General features: G+C 42.9%; 1 protein-coding gene across 12 annotated transcripts in view; it reads right to left on the bottom strand.

Annotated features, from left to right (window-relative positions):
• KLF12 (KLF transcription factor 12) overlaps positions 1-19,867 on the bottom strand; it is a 248,643-nt gene that overhangs the window by 73,220 nt on the left and 155,556 nt on the right. For all 12 annotated transcript variants that reach the window (XR_010827454.1, XM_048079122.2, XM_048079115.2 and 9 more), the window contains one exon: positions 5,889-6,024. Coding sequence is in view for 11 of the 12 variants with exons in the window: in XM_048079122.2 (XP_047935079.1) it covers positions 5,889-6,024 (136 nt within the window). In the remaining variant the exon portion in view is untranslated. The remainder of the gene's footprint in view (positions 1-5,888; positions 6,025-19,867) is intronic.

The following is a 19,867-nucleotide window of genomic DNA, read 5'->3' as shown; positions in this document are numbered from 1 at the left end:
GACGAACCTTGCTGCAAGGTTAAGTCCAAACTGCACCAGCCAGTACTGCTCGGGGGTTCCCTAAGCTGGCTGGGACACAGCACTCCTCTGCCAGCCCTTGTCCAACCCAGCAACACTTTTCACAGCACAGTCCCTTTCTTTTCTGCCACAGGATACAGATGTGAGACTGCTGACAAAAAATAAAACTAGGACAGAAATATCCATGAAGTGGGGGCATCAACCACAATACAGATGTTTGTCTGCCTTACTGGGCTCTATGTCACCAGTGCATCTCACTTAGGTATCTGCATACGCACCTCATTTTTAATGCTCGGTGAGTCAGATAGGTTTGTTCAGTGACTTGAGAGGGCTGAGGAGAAACCCCATGCCAAAAGAGTCTGTGGGGAGGTGGGAGACTCACGGCCAATTCAGTTTTCTCTGTTTGGGGCCCCAGTGCCCCCCATGAGCATCGCAGCAACTGAGCAATCTTCTGCTCGGAAAAAATTTACTGCAATGGAAAAACGCACCCCAGACTTGGCAAATCTTCATGAGAAAAGTCAAATTGAAGCTGATGTATTCCCACAATTTTACTTTAGACAAACTAGCATTCTCCAGTGAAAAAAATGCTTTATTGAGAAATTCTGGAGCAGCACTACTCAGCTCTCCGTGTGCAAAATCACCATCCAATTGTGTGCCAGTTTTAAATTGAGCATTTGTTCACAGAGGGTGGATGTACCAGAGGAGAGAGAAGCAAAGTTCAAACAAGTACTGCCAAAACACTCTCACTTATGCTTCTTGGGAGACTCAGGGCAAAGTATTTTGTCAGTAACTAGAGGAAAAAACTGAGGCAGAAGTTCCCTATAATGAACAGCACAATAGTAGTAATGATTGCAGCTGAAGCAGGAAAACAGATATTATCCGTGTAGAAAATGAATGGCTGATGGGAACACACTTATAAACCTCAAAAGAGATAAAAATCAACACAGAAGTTGATTTACATTGAAGAAAAGGAGGGAGAAGAAAAGGTAAGAAAAAAAATCAGACTCAAAAGCTACTTATCAACTTGGTACTGTGGCTGTGCTGTCTATCTGCTGTGGACTTTCTTTTTCTCTCGTGCAGTAACCAAAACTTTCTTCTGCTGTGTTACGATAATAAAACCGAGCAGAATTTAAAAATAAAGTAAGATGATCACATTAGCATTAACGTATCAATCACGTAACGTAGCCAAAGAGAACGGGTAGTAGGGTAAAAGCCCTCAATTTCATTTTCCTACAAGCACCCAGCAGTATCCAGCGCAGCGCAAGAAAGAGTTCATGCTAAAGGTCAGCACAGTCACATCCCAATGACAAATCACATTTCTATGAATTAACTGCAGCTATCACTACAAGTATTCAGGATTTCCTCTCTGAATTTTCTGTCTCTGCTTCATTCCAGAGAAACAAGAAGCTTACTCAAGCAACATTAGTTTATATGCACAGTCCATCTTCTCCTTGACGTGGAAAAATGGTTTCATCAAAGGGGTTCCCTCCACCTACACCTCATAAGGAGCAGAAATGTCTGTAAGGGCAGAAAGAGAAATTTCTGGATCTTTGGATTTTAAACAACACACTGGTCAAAAGCTCACACTAAAAACCACCCTCCCTCTGCCTCTCCCACTGCTGCCCTCAGTCTCTGCCGGTAGGAGAAATCACATGGCATGTGTGTTTGGGGGAGAGAGCTACGTGGTCTGAAATACTGAGGTTTTACGGTGCAAGTGTGCAGGGCAAGAAGAAGCTGAATGCCCCGTTCAAGGTTTGTGTTGCTGTGTGCCATGGGATGGCTCCTGAGCCCCACTGCATCAGGGCAATGGAGGGGTGGGAGGGCTGCCATGCTGAGGGAACAGCACTCTGCCTCCAAAAGGGGAACTTAAAAATTTTACTGGTCTTCTAGGGCTTGACTAATGCTTTCTCTTTTCTTGGCTTCATAAAGAATTCTGGAGTGTATCTGAGGTTTGACCCTGAATATATGATGCTATTCTGGCTGTGTAATAAGCACCCAGCGGTGTCAGGTATATAGAGGCAAATCTGTTCTTTGTTAGAGAGCTACATGTCAGAATGAGTTTGTAAAACATGCTACGAAAAGGATGAAATGTTGCTTACAGTGCAAAGCCCACTGAAATCCACATATCGTGGCAATATTTATTATCAACCAGAGCAAATTATCTGAGATTAATAAATTATTCCTAGTCCAAGTTATGGTAAAGCACAGGAACTGCCATAAAGCAGCACTCTCACATAAAGAAATTTCACCCAAGTGCCCTGCTGGAAATAATGACTTTGTTTATCTATAACTTTACATTATTGATTGGGTTTGCTGAACTGAAGAAGGACTATGAAGTAATTCCGAAAGAAGTACTGAGAAATCTGCAAGCTCTGCCAATATAAAGCTAGCAGCAAGAAGGCAATTTTCCTGAGAAAAAATAGTCATACTTGGTTATTTTACAAATATGCAAGTGAATTACATTCTGTTTAAGTAAATAAGAACTAATGCCAAACGTGTCTCTTAGCGTTTGATTGTCAGAATTTTTACTGGTAAGATATTTTTTTTTCTAGTTAGACTATAGTGGACTTAAAACAAAGCAGAAACACAGGAGGATGCCTTCACTTTTAGAGGACACGAAAAGCAAAGCTGTCACATAAGCATTCCAAAGTGTCCTATGACCTAGCCACATAAGGGTAATTTGCAAGGCAACAAGCTTAAAAATCATAGAATCATTAAGCTTGGAAAAGACCTTCAAGACCATCTGGTCCAACCATCCCCCTACCACCCAATACCACCCACTAAACCATGTCTGTAAGCGCCACCTCCAACCTTGCCTTGAACACCCCCAGGGACGGTGACCCCTGAGTCAGGCCATGGGGTGGCTTACCCTCACCTCACACCAGAGAACTGCAGGGCCTGCAGTCAATGGGGAGGAATGGGAGCTCATGGGCTTAACTCTCTCCCTAAATTAGACAGCTAGCATAGTTTCAGAGAATTACCACTTGGGCACATCACCTGCTGTGCTCTCCGTGTGCCGTGAGGCCAGATAACTAGCTTGGATGCAGGTACCTATGCTGCAGATGTCCAATTAGGCAGTTGGGGAATAAGGGCCAATAGACAAATATATTTATATACATATATATAATTAAATATCCTTATGAAGGACAATTTAAAAAATGTCTGAAACACAACCTGGAAAAGGTCCGTTGTTGTCTGGCACGTGCCACTGTCATGTAAAAACTCGGCTTAGTGTTATGTTTAACAAAGGCAAGACTGCACAACAGCAATATAATATTGAAGGAAAGGATAATGCCATCCCTTTGGAGGTGCCATGCTGTACTTCCCAGACAGAAAGAGAAGACTCTCTCTCAGCAGTAAGTTATTTTTCGTTGTTAACTGTAGAACTATTTACAAGAAAGCACTGACAAGCTCACTTAAGAAAGACTAAATGCTATGGGACAGTCTTCAATGCTCTGAGGTCCAGCCTGCTTCACCTCAACACTTAGCTTAGACCTAAGACTTACTAAGATTTAGGCGGTCTTTCTATGCGTGCACCTACGCTGCCCAGTTACTCAGCAGAATGGTAGGTGCCTTTCCACGTCTTCAGAGGAAATTCCTGACTACTAAGTTTAGCTGCCAAACTGAGCACACAGGATCTCCCTTTGGAAAGCTTCAAAGGCACTTTCCTCTCTGCAACAACAGTATGTAGAATGTGGTCTTTTATTTTCAGAGGACTGCTTTGCTAGACATCTAAAATTAAGGTACACATTAGATGCCAAAATTATACGGAATGGAGCCTGTCTGTAAGGCAATATATTATAGACCAGGGAAGAAATAGATTGAGTGGAGTTGGTATAATGCGCTAACATCTCTTTTCAGCTCGGCAGCTGTACGTACAGCGTCTATGACTGAGAATGAAGTGAAAAATAAGACAAATTGCAGATCACAGTCAAATTAAATTTTCCTAATGGGGCTTTTGAAATAAACTAACAGATTACTGTTTAAATATAACCTGTAACAAGGATGAGTTGATGTTATATTATTAAATTTCTTAATTTAATTCTCATGCTCCAGAGCCAGCCAAGCAATATTCGACACATTTTCCTTCACAAATTGTGGAATGCATTATTCCGAAAACACTTTTCATGGTTTGACCAATTCTCTAAATGTTCCATCAAAATCAATCACATAAAATAGAATCTGCCTGCCAGTCATATATTAAAAGTATTTGCTAGCTCTCCATGCCTCTTTCTCTTTTCATTAATTAGGCAAAACTATTTAGTTCAAAATAATGACGGATTGTATTATTTTTCTGGCTTATTATGTGTGCTATAAACTGAGAAAAAAATACTTAGCACTTCAGGGCCTGGTGTTGTTACTAGCAAATTCAAAATATGTGCGAGGCCTGTCAATCAAGCAGCAGTGTCACTTGTGAAGAATCGTTTCCTTCCTTTACCACTGTCAGAATGGGAGCATGCTAATTGCAGTGGGAGCCAACACCCTGCCTTGGCCATAATGAACTCCCTCTCTGCTTAGGGGGAATGTAGATTTGAGGATCGCAGTTACTGTGCTTGACCAGAAGATGAATTAGCGGGTGTCTGGTGAAAGCCCTTCTGGGTTGTGAAAGGTGGACTCTCTGAAACAGAGAGTCTCTGAAACTGAAACAGAGAGGCAGCATGGCTGGATGCAGTGCAGAATCACTACTGCCAGTCTTCTCTGCAACACCACCTCTTCCTTCCTGCATCTTCGGGAGTGGGTGGGAGGGGTGACTTAGGTGGGAAAAGGGTGAAGTAAGGAACACCTCAGGAAGAAAACACATTGGCCAACCGCCTGAACAATGCAAAAAACATAGTTCCCCCTCAACACACAGCTTAGTTTTCTCTCAGCATACAGAACATAGCTTTGGGAACATCAGCGCTTCTGGCTATTGATGGCATGGAAAAAATAAAAACCAACAATATGTAAGTACTTTTAGATATTGAGTTACAACATTTAAAATGCATTTATAATAAATTATATAACAGCGTCTAATGGCCTTTATTATATCCCTTCCTATTTAATAACGTCCAGAATGCCCACAGTTTGAACCTCTCGGATAGAGTAATATGTTTTGTAGGGGTAGCACAGGCTTTAGTGCCTGGAGGCTCTAGTTCTATTTCCAGCTCTGCTTCAGACTTACAGGGTGACCTTTACACATAACCTCATTTTCCTCACCTATGAAATGGGGATATTAATACTTATTTACCTCACAGTTGGTTCCCTTCCAGCTGCTACAGTGACTGAGCAAGCTTATGCATCTACAGAATTACTAATGTTAGTGATAAACTTTTTCTTTTTTTTTTTTTTTTTTTAAATAAGCAATAAAGGAATTAAATTAAGAACCTGGTTTTTGTCCCTCCAGTAAGTAAAAGCACACAGAAAAATAACAGTAATGGAAAAAATGTTCAAAGCCCCTCACTAATTTCCTTTCAATTACTCTATTCTTCATGAGAAATGTGGGTGATTTCTATTCGATGGCAAGTAGATGAAGCTTCCTGATGCTGCTTTCAGTCAAGAGGAAGTGTGTTTTTTTCAGGGAAAGTCTGACCTGGAGTGAATATAAAAACCACTACAAGCTTTGCAAGTAAAAAAAGCAGGAGACATAATTTTAATCTGGAACTTTATCTAAGAATTAGGGAGGAGAGAAAGAAGTGAAAAGAGAAGCAGAGAGAGCAGAGAGAGGCAGCAATCTCTTCCTAAAGGGAATGTGGCTGAACAGAAAGGATGCCGGCAGGTGCATCGGCTTGCAGAGGAGGGGACACCTCCACGGAGCTGCCGATGGCTGGTGTCTCCATCAGCCAGGGAACACGTTGGTGATACTCATCTCACTCTGAGAATGTGATACTTACTCTTGTACTGCTCTGGCTATGGAGAGCGCTGTAGATCCAGTTTCATTAACGCTATCTAAGGTCACATTTGGCAGGTCGTCATCATCACTGTCACTTTTAATTTGTCTGGGAGATAGGCCTCGGGGGTCCATTTGTGCTGGAAAGAGACATATAATGGATTAATATGAGCGCGCTGAAATTAATCTTGTCCCAGAGCAACATTAGGGTGTACAACACATCTATCTGCTTAGGCTGGATGGCATGGTTTACTCTGAGCTTCACAAATCAGATGGTGAATTTGCAAAGTCCTCTAGCAGTACTGCAGATATACACAAACGTTTCCACCTGTATACAAATATCCGAATGCACACAAAATATAGGAATGCATTCTGCAGACCTGAGCTACTGAATGCAAATAAAACTATATACACAGTGTTTGTCAAAAACTCAGTTCACCCTAAAATTATTTATTCTGGTTGTCTTTGGAAAGTGAAGAGAAAGTGGTACCTCCACCTTGTACAACACAGCACACCTGAGAGCAAATTTTACAGGCAAATTTCAAGAGTAATCTTTGGATTTTGACTGTCCATCTTGAGATACCAGGTGGAGATCCATGTCACTCCAGTCAACTAAAAGCTAGGCAGCTAAAATAGGCCAGTTGTCCTGGCTTTTGAATCAATTCAACACCTGTGTGAACCTCTGAAGATGACTTGACTCCACATAATGTGTCAAAGACTGCAAAAAATTTTGCACAGACAACTAAGTTTCAGGTGATTGATGCTGGCTAATGTAGCTTCTTCCTTTAAGTCCGATTTGTTGGAAAAGTCGCATGTTCTCAGGTCTTAAGAAAATCCAAACATCAGCGCTGCAGGATTATTTTGTCCATCTACAGTTTAGTGTTTGGTAATGCCCTGGGTGTCCACAGCAAGGTGCTGGCAGCAGGGGGCTCCTCTATGAGGAGAGGCCGGGGCTGCCCCATGCCAGACACAGTGTCCAGCTGGCTCCAATGGCCCCACCACAGCAGCCAAGGTGGTGGCACCTTGGGGAAAATGTACAAAAGACAGGGCAAAACACTGCACAGGCAGCGAAGAAAAAAGTGAGAAACAGTCTTGTGAACATCAAGGTCAGAAGAGAAGAAGGGGGAGGAGGTGCTCCAGGCACCAGAGCGGAGGTTCCCCTGCAGACTGAGGATGCCGCAGCAGAGAAGGTGTTTCCCTGCAGCCTGTGGAGAGAGCCACTGTGGAGCAGACACCCGCACTGCAGCCTGTGGAGGAGCCCATGCTGCAGGAGGGGGATATATCCTGAAGGACCTGCAGCCTACGCTGGAGCAGGCTCTTATGACAAGAAGTGCAAGCCATGGTGAGCCCATGCTGGAGCAGGCTTATCCTGAAGGACTGCAGCCCGTGGAGGACCTACTCTGAAGCAGGAGAAGAGTGTGAGGAGGAAGGAGCAGCACAGATGAACTGCCATGAACTGACCGCAACCCCCATTCCCCTCTGCTGCTCCTGCTGGGCAAGGAGGTAGAGAATGAAGGAGTGAAGCCGAGCCTGGGAAAAGGGGTGTGTGTGTCCTAACCATCCCAATTGTTTTTAATTGGCAATAAGTTAAATTAATTTTCCCCAAGTCAAGTCTGGTTTGCTCGTGACAGTAATTGGTAAGGGATCTCCCTGTCTTTATCTCGACCCATGACCTCTTTCATCTTATTTTCTCCCCCTGCCCTGCTGAGGAGGGGGAGTGAGAGAGTGGCTGGGTGGGCTCTGGCAGACAGCCACAGTCAGCCCTCCCGAGGTACGTTTTGTGAAGAAAAGAGACAGCAAAGGAAAGGACAGCAGAAACGTGGGCTACATGCCTACCCTTTAATCTTGTCTGCTGCCCTGCACAGGGAAGGGAAGCAAGGATAACCCTTCCCAGGGGAGCAACTGAGTATGGGCAGGGAGAGGAAACCAAGAGGTGAAGCGACGGGGACCCTGGGGCACAAGTGTGACCTGGGATGTTCCCAAGAGGAACTGGGGAGTTGCCTGTACCAGGGGACAGATCCAGAGACAAACCTGAGAGGTGATGTAAAGAGAGACAGTCCTCCTCACCCATGAAATACCATGTGGGATTAGTAAACTCTGAGAGACACTGAAAGCATCTGGAGTAGAGAGCAAAACTGGAGAGATGCCTGACTCTGCAAGGGAGGAGCAGGCAGGGAGGGTAGGCAAGAGATTTGTTTACAAATGTGTTTATTTTGTTTGGCCAGGTGAAATAGGGGAACCCAAGATTATTTATTTAAAGAGCTTACTGTTCCAGTTTGTTAGCTTGTATTCTCCTACAACACAGTGTCAGAGAGAGGACACTTTCTGGGCCTTGCTACATGTGTTTTGAGAAAGCTTTTATTCCCCATCAGCTCTGCCGAAGCAGAGCCCTACACAACAGGTTCCCTTCAGAGATCACAGAATGGCTTGGGTTGGAAGGGGCCTTAAAGATCCTCTAGCTCCAAGGCAGGGACACCTCCGACCAGACCAGGTTGCTCAAAGGCCCATCCAGCCTGGCCTTGAACACCTCCAGGGATGGGGCATCCACAGCTTCTCTGGGCAACCCGTTCCAGTGCCTCAACACCCTCTGAGTACAGAATTTCTTCCTAGGATCTAATCTAAATCTACCTTTTTTTTTAGTTTGAAACCATTACTCCTTGCCCTATCACTACACCCCCTGACAAAGAGTCGCTCTCCAACCAGGCCTCAGTCAACTTCCACCAAACTAAAGCCTACAGTACCCTGAAGAAATAAGGTTTTGCAGTTCCCTACATTCAAATGCATGTTTTATTTTTTCTTGCTTTAAGAGGACACAGAATCACAGAATACCTCTTGCAGGCAGATGCCAAGGGCATGCCAAGGGCTTTTTCAACAGGAAGGTTCTTAACAGCCTTGCCAAAACATGGGGAGAGGGTAGGAACAAAAATATAGTTACAGGCATACAGATGGAGAAATCTGTTTTCTTCAAAGTGAAAATACACAGTCTTTGTAAACCCTAACTCTGTTCAGCTAAAACACCGTGGAGAAAAAAAAAAAAAAAAAAAGTATACTTTGTCTTCATTTAAGTCACCCAGGTCTAGGTCTACAGCTAGAAAGGAACTCTGAAAGCCACAGTTAAAATTCCCATTTTGCAGTATTTCTCAAGTTGCTGTGTTTGCTGACTCTAGAACAGGGACTGAGCTACGCTGAAGAATGGGAGGGAAATGGACACTCCAAGAGCTATGCAGCCATAAAAGTAGCACTGATGGATAGCTGGGCTCTTGAAAAGAAAGCACTCCCTAAATGAGTGATGGCTCTAGGGAAAGTTGGTCTTAAATTTTAATTTATATCTTGGCTATGAACCACTTCTGAGTGAAAGAACAGTGAGTGATTATAACTACCCTTCAGCCGCATTTTTATTTATGTTAAAGAACTTCACAAAGAAATTACTATTAAAATATGTTCAGTAAGCTAATGCAACAACCCCTTCCTGAAGCACAGTGCATTTACAGATGCACAGTAGTACTTCTATTAGCTTTCTGTTAACAGAGTTTAGGTGCCTCAGTAATACTGGCTGCATTCTGAGTGCTTGGTATTTCTTGACATACACTAAAGCAAACACCTTTTCCTTATCAAAGCAAAGACTGTTAACAATAAAAGATGAGCTGCACTGAGACAGACATCAGAAATTGTTCAAAACATTTTATTATTTTAGGTGGAATAAACACCATTCTATGTTTCTTAAAATCACAACTTAGTCATGATGGTATTCCATGTGTTTCTGCGCATCAGTGATACCCTAGTACTTGTTTTAAGAGCAACTAAGCCCTCTAGTCAGCTGATTTAGCCTCAGAAAGCTACTCCTAAAGAAGGTGCTACTTCTGAGGATACTTATACCCTAATAAGGCTACCTTGTTAAATGCAATTTAAGATGATTATTACTTATTTTGTTACTTTTTCAGTCTTTCTTTCAGTGCATCTCATTGCAAGAAGTTATGCATTTATATCTATACAACAATTAAGTATTTTTAAAAGTGACGTATTTTTGAAAGCTGATATTTGTTAATAAATTTAAAATTGTAATGAAAATATGTATATAATACTTTGCATTTACTGTGGCTCAACCCAACTTGTATTATGGCAAAAGTCTCAAGTGGCTAGCTCAGAAACTTTCTTATGTTTAAACCTAGAGTTAACTTAAAATCACAAAAGTCGAGTAATTTAGTCCATAATATAGTTCTTATACACCAATTTTGACCACTTAACCGTGAATATACCTACCCAGAAAGCTTGTTTAAATGTATATGAAGAGTATCTTACTTACTTTTGTTCCTTATTAGACGCACTGTTTCGTTATTATTACAGATTGCTGGAAGACTCTTAAGATATTATTGAGACTCCTATCCTATTCGGTGTTGTTTCTAGATAACCTGAGGAATGTGTTAAGATGAAAACTTGATTATACTAAAATAGCACCTTTTTGTTTGTACCCAGTGAGGTACATCCACTCTGTATACTCCTAATGCAGCCATGAAGTTGGCAGTGGGGTTGTGCATTTGCAGCTAAGGAAAACTGGATAATTCTGCCCCATGGATGCTACTTGCTTCACCAGAAGCCAACGTCTGAGTACATCACGAGGTGTTGTGACACATGGGCATGGTGAGAGTGAAATGCTAGGAATGGAAATGGATCTTTGGGCAAATTCAAAGGCGGGGAATTCAAGGCCAGTTTTGGTTATATTTTCACAGGAAACCTATTTAAAGATGATTATTAAATTAGAGAATGATGCAGGGATTACTCCCTTATTTTTAAATGTCAGCCATATAGATAGAAGCCCTTTTTTTGTCCCGCTTTCCATTCACGACCTCTTCTGCTCAGTCTTGGTCTTCCTACAACCCTCTCATTTTTCGCTCTCCCTTTATGTCAGTGCTTTGCAAGCACTGGAGGAGAGCAAGTGATGAAGAGCAGGCTGGCCCTACAGGTGCTCCTCGCCCCAAGGACTCTCCCATACCAGACCAGTGGATCAAAAAGCAAAATGGGCTGGATCTTGCTCCTTCTCCAGCTTGCAGACTGGGATGGCCAAGATGCTGGTGAGCAGAGGTGGGTAACCAGGAGGCTGAGCTTTGCCTCCGACACCTGGCATAAGCTTCCCTGTCTTCTGCCCAGCATGGCTGCAGCTGCTGCAGGGAAAGGCAGCCTTTAAAACTATTCTCCTTCCTCAAATGAGCCATGTGAATAACCAACTGGCCGAAAGCCTAACAGATATCTCGTCCTCACCACTCACTACAGCATGCTAACTGCAGTACAGGATTTTTATACATTCAGAGTTCATGACTCCTACTAATGTCAACAGCTTTGCCTTTCTCTTGGACATCTAAGAACAACTGTCGGACTGCTGGCACCAAGGTTTATAAATACCAGCAGCAGTTCATAAATGCTGAATTAAGAGTAATTATTGGCCTAATGAGCATCAGACTGGGAATAAGGAAGAGATGTAGGCAAGAGATAATTTAGCAAATGAGATGAAAAACATGGAGGACAAGTGAGTAATGGAATACAATTGGCAAGCAAGGCGAAGGAGAGCCCACAAAACATGCCAGTGCATTTTAACCTTGCTTTGTGCCCTACTTTGCTCTGAGGACCAAGCTTTTCCTTGAATTTAAGACCGCAGGTCCAGAAGAAACCTCACCGTACCACTGAATCAAGTCTTCCCTATCACAGGCAGACACATTTAATTAATAAAGCTCAGGCTCTGGAAATGAACAGGTTTTCTTGCCTTTGCTACTCCTCTTGAAAGGCAACATTTGTCCAACAGAGCTATCCCGTGGTTTTGTGACGTGTGAATGAGGCTAAGGTGAGGCAAGAGAAAAGAATCAAGGTAGAGACAGCTTTCATGAGACAAAGGTGTCATTGAAAGAGCACAGGAGTTACAGAAGCAAGCTGTTAGCACTACACGCTGGAAAGACCAGTGAGCCAGGAGAGTTATTTAAGGCTGTCTGCAAGTACAGAAGGCTGCAAGTGGCCACATCACTTTCTGATCCTTTCTGCCAAAGAAAGTGCAGAGAATTGCTCTTGACACATGTACATATATGCAATCACTTCTCAATGACCACTTGTGCCAAAAAGGAGTTTCCTTTTAGGTGGTACAAGTGAACTCATCCCGAATTTGTTTTAAGGTACAATGTGCAAATGGCTCTGAAGAAAGTTGCAACCAGCCTGTAAATACTCCAGAACTTGGTCTACCATCAATACTGTATCTGAACAGCCAGTTGCCAACAGGAAAGTCTGATCTGGATCAGATATAAGTTTGCTTCTATTTCTGTCCAATTAAACACAGTTTTTTTGATATAAAGTTTATGTTGGCTGTAGGGGCCAGACAATACCTGATCCTGTGTTTTTTGGGACAAAATTACCCCTTCTAAAAAGCTGGAACAGATTTAAACTTCCACAACGAGTTTTTAAGGAGCGCTGACTTATTTTGTGCTTTCTGGCACAAAATCCCCAGGAATGACCCAGTCTGCCAGCTCGAGGATGGACAAACCCCTTGGATCCAGGGGCCAGGATGCAGCCTTCACCTTCCCAGGGCAATAATGTAGCCACAGGGCCACACAACTGGAGTATTTTTCTCCTACTCCACTCTCTAAATGTGTGCTTCTGTTTGCACTGGGGCAGGCATGCTTCATGTGAAACTTTGATTTGGGAATCACTCCAGGCATGCTTGGGTGTGTTTTGTTTTCCATCAGCAAGCTCAGCATTTTGGGACAATGAACAGACCTGAGCTCCCTCGAGAGATGGCAAAAAGAGGTTTGCTCCACCCTTACATGTCCTAATCACTCGACTTTTTCCCAGCAATTTAGAGATACACAGCTCAAGTGCTGTGGCCTGGTTGCTTAGGCCATGCACTATCAAAAAACCTGGGGCTGGATGCCTGTAGTAGGTGGTCTGAATCTGTCCCCTCTTGAGGGTGAAACAGGCCGTGCACTGACATACCTCTGCAACTGCAGGCGGTTTTCAGTTACCACAACCTGATCTGATTTCCTCAAATCAAATTTCCTGCGAGTGATAGGGATGAAAATTCATCCCATTGGTAGGCTCGCTGAGATCCACTAGAAGCAATTTCACATCTACACACTGCTTTTGATTTAAAAGCAAATCTGAGCCCCTTGGGTTAAAAACGAATGAAATATTTAAGAGCAGGAGAAAACTAAGTAACCATCAGGAGTTTTGCCTCTCTTTATAGGTAAGCCACGTAGTATGAGCTAGTGCTGAAATGACTCATTACAAGATGATGCTTGCTGGTGTGAAAATAGAGAAAATTTCAGCATCCTGAAATATTGAAGCCTCTGGCTCATTTTATTTTAATACCTCAGTTTTCTGATTTAAGGTAACTTCTCTGCTAATAGCTTTGCGAACATACATACGTGTAGGCCTGCTGATACACCACAGCATAATAAAAACTGAATCCCACTTAGTTGCACTCTTAAAATAATTAAAAATCTATTTCTGCTTTGTGAATGATTTCCAAATTCAGAGCTGGTTTGCTCTTGTTTCACACATTAAACTCCCCACTGTGCTTTCTCTGAAAAACACCTAGTATTCAACGTGCTGGCCAAAGTGATTGCTCATGGTGGGGTTTCCCAGTGGCCCTGACATTCCACCACTAGGTCTGCAGGAATTAAATTCTGCAGAAATTAGTACTTCTGAGGTACCTCAAATAAGCCTGAAAGAGCCACGCTTGCTATTTTCTTTGAAACTTCAAAACTTTTCCTCTCCCGTTGCTTCCAGTGCAAGATGGCATACGGCAGCTAAAAGAAGATCCTATCTAGTTTTAAGTGGCAGTCGCTCTGCACTAACCTCCATTAAGAATGAAAAACCAAGTATTACCCCATGCCCCCAAATTTACATTTTCAAGGACCTAATTACTACGTGTGTGTGTGCAGAGGGAGGCAGCAAGGTGCCATCTGCTGCCAAACTCCCAGAAGGATGGCACTGGAAAATACAGTTGAGAAAATTACACCTCCACTCTTTGCTGGGGGGAGGACGAGAGGAGCCTTCGGCAGGTGACTCGGTCATGCCTTAGTTTCCTGAGAAAGGAGGAAAAGTTTCTGGGGCATCTCAGAAGTGCCTGAAGATGGGACAATGGCAGCAGCCCTGCTCCCACTCACTCACTCCCACTCTCTGTCCCCTTCCACCACTAATGCCGAGGTGACATCTCGGTTCCCAGCAGCAATGTTGAACAAAATGATCCCTGGCCAAACCGGCTCGACTGGAAGAGGAGGAATTCACAGGGGGACACAGTAATCATCATTAAAATCAGCGATCTGCCAACAGTTATGAATACCACAGTGTCTCAAACATAACTTTGCTCTCTGTCTTTGGTGTGTGGCACAGTTCAGTACCTGAAATAACTGCCTGTGTAACTCTGCAGCCAGCAAGCCCCAACCTTTTCTGAAAATCCTCCTTCTTGGCAGGTTCCCAGAGAACAGGAGCCCCACGCCAAGTCCTCCAGCAGGAAAACGCTGAAGGAGAGCATCACAGAGGCTGCAATGTGTTTTGAATGATGGAAACAACACTTTCAGACATAGATGTACGCGAGATGCTTGAAACAAAGTCCTCGGAGATTAAGTGCTATGCTCAGGTTTACCTAGCGTGTTTCAGACAGGTGTCTCAGGAAACCAAATCCTGCCTCTAGAGACCTAGCAAATGCACTCATTGTGGGAATGACGGCGTCCACGATTTTCTCCTCGTAAGCTGGTACGTACTATACGAAGCACACGTAGGGTATTTTTCTTCCTATTTAAAGTTCATTATAAGCACTTTGTGCGCTGAAAAATGCTCTGGGCGCACCTATCAGATTTTCAATCAAAACAGCTCGGTGTCTGGTAGGGGCAGCAGAATTGGTCGATTTATTTCATATAACTTTATGTACAAAGCAGCAGTATCCATGAACTTAATGGTCAGAATATCGAGTCTACAGGGGTAATTTTTATTACAATTTATGGCAAGATTACCCATACACCACAGTTTTCAGATTTTATTGAGATTTTATGGGACTATATGGCTACAGCAGTTAACTGCACCCAGCATAGCTATAGTTCACAAAGAATGGGAATTGGCACCAAACACAGTGTAACTAATCTACCAGAGAATATTAATTGCTAGGATCCCATCAAAGGCAATATTTAAAATCATTTCACCAATCACATTAATTCGCACGAAACCTGTAGAAGAGTAGCTATGTGTAGAAATGTAAAGGTGAGAGCAATTGCATGGATGGAATACATGCACATATGTAAGCATCTCTGTCGCTGGTTTGTATACAGAAACATACAACACCATTTTTTTTTTAGACAAAGGATTTTGTTCCTTCCCAGCTACTGGAATGTTGTGGGATCTCATCTATGCAAAAACCGAACTACTGAGACTACTGAGATTCAAACCACGCTCAGCATAAAATACAGAAATACTGTATCACCAAAAGTAAACAGGGAAAACAATGACAGATTATATTTAATATTAAATAAAATACCGCAAAGCCACTACAAAAATAGTAGCAGATTGCAACTAACACATTTCAACAGTCTAGAGATATATAAGACACCAGAAAGTTTCCAGTAGGTTGGTCCAACTCACAATAAAACCCAAGGCAGGGATAAAGTAAACGAGAAGTTTTATGCATGTGTTTCAGCTGGATCCAAATTTGTGGGTTAAAAGGAACTAGATCAAAGCTCAAGGCTGACGAGAGTACAGAACTGAAGGGCCAGAGGCATTCTTGGCGCTGAAGACAAGGAACTAACAGCTTCCAATAGGTGTAGGGACTCAGGACATGTTGAAATGGCCTTCCTAATCCTCCTTATGCTTGGCTTCACAAACAAAGCTGGAATACATATCTACCTCGTTTCCCTTCCAAACCGGCTGCTAACAAGAAATATATATAATGCTAAATCCATTGCTGATAAATATTTGAAGTGTGCGTGCTTCTGTGGCGAAAAAATCTACACGTGTCACTAGTGAGTCGCTAGATCTGACTCTTCTGGAGATTTCAGTAGAAGACTGCCAACACAAGCTACTTTGTCTGAAACAACCTCCTTCTCAATTCTAAGCTGCAAAGTATATCTTGCAACCTGTATTTTAGCTCTCCATTCTGGTAAGAATTACTGTTTACTCCAGTTCTTAAATATATGCGCTATCTCCAGTGACAGGGGTTCCTCCCCGAACACAAGCCTGCTTCTCTCCCTGGCTAGCCATTGCCAACCTGCTTCTCCTTTCCAAGAACCACTAATATTTCTTCCAGACACTGCGGTAACAGAGGGATTGAGATTCACATAGCAAACATTTTGAGGGGTAGGAAGGTGGAGGCAGACAGGTTGGAGTACGTACTGCCTAGGAAGATGTGTGTCCAACAACAAAAAATTACAGCTAATCTAGAAACTCTCCACCCTGGTGCAACTCAGATCCAAAATCTACTGAAATGCAGAAAGGATAATCGCTTCCCATGAAACGAAAAAGGCAACATTACTGGTTTTAATTAAGAGTCTCTTCCATAGCATAAATTATACAAACAGACCATACAATCTGACCTTTAAACATACGGAATGGTTCTTAGATTTGTAACTTTGTACTACAAATTGCATTAACATTTGTGGGATAAACTTTACAGTTGGTGGAAATATAGCGTGTATGTGTATATAAATACAGTAGACTGTACTTTAAAAAAATGGGTGGCGGATAACATAATCTAGTAGTATTACCTGTTTTAAGTCACAGCAAAATCTGTAGCAACAGGTACTGCGTTTACTAGTTATGAGTCTATCAACATATAGGAATACGGCATGTGTAAGCTGTGAAAAGATGAAATCCTGTTATTTCTCCTAGGTCTATACACAGATGTAGTAACATACAAATAGTCTGTGCCAGTGTCTTTATGGGAGCTTACATACATGAGAAGCTGAAGTTCAGGTGGCAAATTTAAGTATGTAATATTTTGAATGCTGGATTTTGCAACTTGCTGCATCTTCTGAAAACTTTAAAACCCGTAAGAGTGAAAAAACACCTGAACCTGAAAAAACAGAAATACCAAAGTTGTGCAGGTCTTTGGTGCACCATCACCAGGGGGAGCTTCTGGAACGCCCTTCGGTGAATGGAGCAACTCTATGAAGTATGGAGAACAAATTTTAGGGATATTATCTTTGACAAAATCTGCCGCTAGAGGGACATGATTTGCCAGTAGTATTTGTGGATATCATCTGAGAGGAAAGCAGTGGAAAGACTCAGGCTAATTGGACCAGAGTCTGTAGGGGAATGTATTGCTACCATGCCAGGCCGTTTTGCTCCTCTCTATCAGAGCCTCTCCTTGTTCCCTTCCACAGTACAAATTCTGCCTGGATCTCTTTTATTTCAAAATCCCAGCAAAGCTTCTCCTTGCCTTTCCCCAGCCACTCTTTCTTGTGTTTTTTACCCCTTAAGGGGATTTTGATTTTTTTTTCAGACCTCCAAACTTGGCTGGTTTTCTGCAAGTGCTTATGAATACCAAAAAATGGACAACTGTCCAAACTAAACCCAAGGCTCATGGCACAATGCCAGAGAGGTTCTAGAGTTTTGCACCAAAAAAGCTGGAATAAATTTTTCAGCATGGAAAATGCTACATTTTTTCTCTACTCTCGTTTTCAGGAAGAGAGGAATAGTTTTTCTTGAAACTTTTCTCAAAGTAATAAAAGAAAACAACAAAAAAAAAAAAGATAAAAGAAACAGCCTGAGGCAGAAATTCAGCATGTAAAATGTTAGCCTAAATGGTTAACATATAGACAAACTTCGAGAAACCGAAGATGGGGTTTTAATGGAAACTCTCGGGCAACCTTATCCATAGTTGTTGCTACCTGCTGTGCTTCTAATTGCACCTTTGAGCAACACACACTATTGCTGAACAGGGGGAAAAAGGCGAGGAAAGAGTTTTTCATGGTATTTTAATGTGCTGGAATACTTAAATATATAATAATGCCTGGTGGTCATCATGCACAAAAAATCTTCAAACACTCTTCAAGGTTTTGGATGACCAGAGAACAATGGTGACCACTGAAGAAAGTGATCTTTGCCTCACAGATGGTAGGGAAGTGTGCATGTAACTGCATGCTTGTGTGCACATCTGAGATTAGAGTGTTTTGGGATTACAGAAAGCTGTCAAAAATGTGTACGTATTCAGTAAGACTTTGCAAATGCCCAGTGTTGTATTACCAACACTGATCCCGGATGTATAGTCTTCTGATTATCTTCTAATTATGTGTTTTTAATAAGTTCCTAAAATGCTCCAATCCTGATTTTGGTTTAAACTAGGTGAACTGAGAGGTTTTAATCCTGCAACAAGACCCAGTCTGACTGAAGGGTGTTTTTGTAGCATGATACCTAGGGAATGCAGTGTGTGATCCAGGACCTGATGGGATGCTCACCTCTGTGCCTGGTCAAGTTATGGAGCAGATCCTCTTAGAAACCATATTAAGGCTTATGGAAGACAGGGAAGTGACTGGGGACATGGGAAGAGCAACTGCCATCATCTACCTGGACTTGTGCAAAACCCTTTATACGTTCCCACACAGCATTCTTTTCTGTAAGTTGGAGAGACATGGATTTGAGGGATGGACTGTTTGGTGGATAAGCAATTGGTTAGATGTCCAAATCCAAAGGGTAGCGCTCAAAGCCTCAATGTCCAGGTGGAGACCAGAGAAGAGTGGTGTCCCTCAGGGGACCCTTGCTGTTTAATATCTTCATTGGTGACATAGACATGTCACCGTCCGTGGGGGTGTTCAAGGAAAGGTTGGACCTGGTGCTTAGGGACATGGTTTAGTGGGTGACATTGGTGGTAGGGAGATGGTTGGACCAGATGATCTTGGAGGTCTTTTCCAACCTTGATGATTCTGTGATTCTCTGACAATGGGACCGAGTGCTCCTCAACAAGTTTTCAGATGACATCAAGCTGAGTAGTGCAGTTGACACTTTATAGGAAGGGGACGCCATACAGAGGGACCTCGACAGGCTTCAAAAGTGGGCCCAAATGGAACCCATGAAGTTCAACAAGGACAAATACAAGATCCAACCCATGTGCAGGGGCAATCCCAAATGTACAGGCTTGGTGACGAATGGATTGAGAGTAGCCCTGCACAGAACTTGGGGGTGTTGGTGGATGAAAAATTCAACATGAGCTGTCAATGTGTACTTGCAGCCCAGAAAGCCAACCCTATCCTGAGCTGCATCAAAAGCAGTGTGGCCCCCCGGACAAGGGAGGTGATCTTCCCCCTCTGCTCTGCTCTTGTGAGATCCCACATGGAGCACTGTTTTCAGCTCTAGGGTCCCCAGCACAAGAAAGACATGGACCTATTAGAGCAGGTCCAGAGGATGCTCAGAGGGCTGGAGCATCTCTCCTGTGAAGAGAGGCTGAGAAAGCAGGGGTTGTTCAGCCAGGAGAAGAGGAGGCTCTGGGGAGACCTCAGTGAAGTCTTATTTAAAGGGAGCCTAAAGGAAAGATAGGGGATAAGGGATAATGGTTTTAAACTAAAAGAAAGCAAACATACAAGAAATATAAGGAAGAAATCCCTCACTATAAGAGTGGTGAGACACTGGAACAGGTTTCTCAAAGACGCTGTGAATGCCCCATCCCTGGAGGTGTTCAAGGCCAGGTTGGATGGGGCTTTGAGCAACTTGGTCTGGTGGGTGGTGTCCCTTCCCATGGCAGGGGGTTGGAGCTAGATGAGCTTTCTGTGATTGTATGCTACTAGCAGCTCAGGTATACAAGAGAAAACTCTGCAAACCCATCTGGTTTTCAATGCTGCAGAAAAGGTTTGATTTAACAGGAAACCTTGTGAGTGAAAAACATGAGAGAGGAGGCAGGACAGAGAGCAGAAATGATAAGCACATTTGGAGGGAGAAAAGTAGATCTGAGACTCTCCTGAAGGACTGGACTGTGACTGAGAGCACCAGGATGAATGATTCCATGGAAAAGGAAGCACAGCAATA

The sequence above is a fragment of the Anser cygnoides genome, chromosome 1, assembly GCF_040182565.1.
Source record: "Anser cygnoides isolate HZ-2024a breed goose chromosome 1, Taihu_goose_T2T_genome, whole genome shotgun sequence".
In the NCBI taxonomy this organism is placed as follows: domain Eukaryota; kingdom Metazoa; phylum Chordata; class Aves; order Anseriformes; family Anatidae; genus Anser; species Anser cygnoides.
Note: the sequence above shows the minus strand (reverse complement) of the source record. Positions and strands in the feature narration are given on the sequence as shown.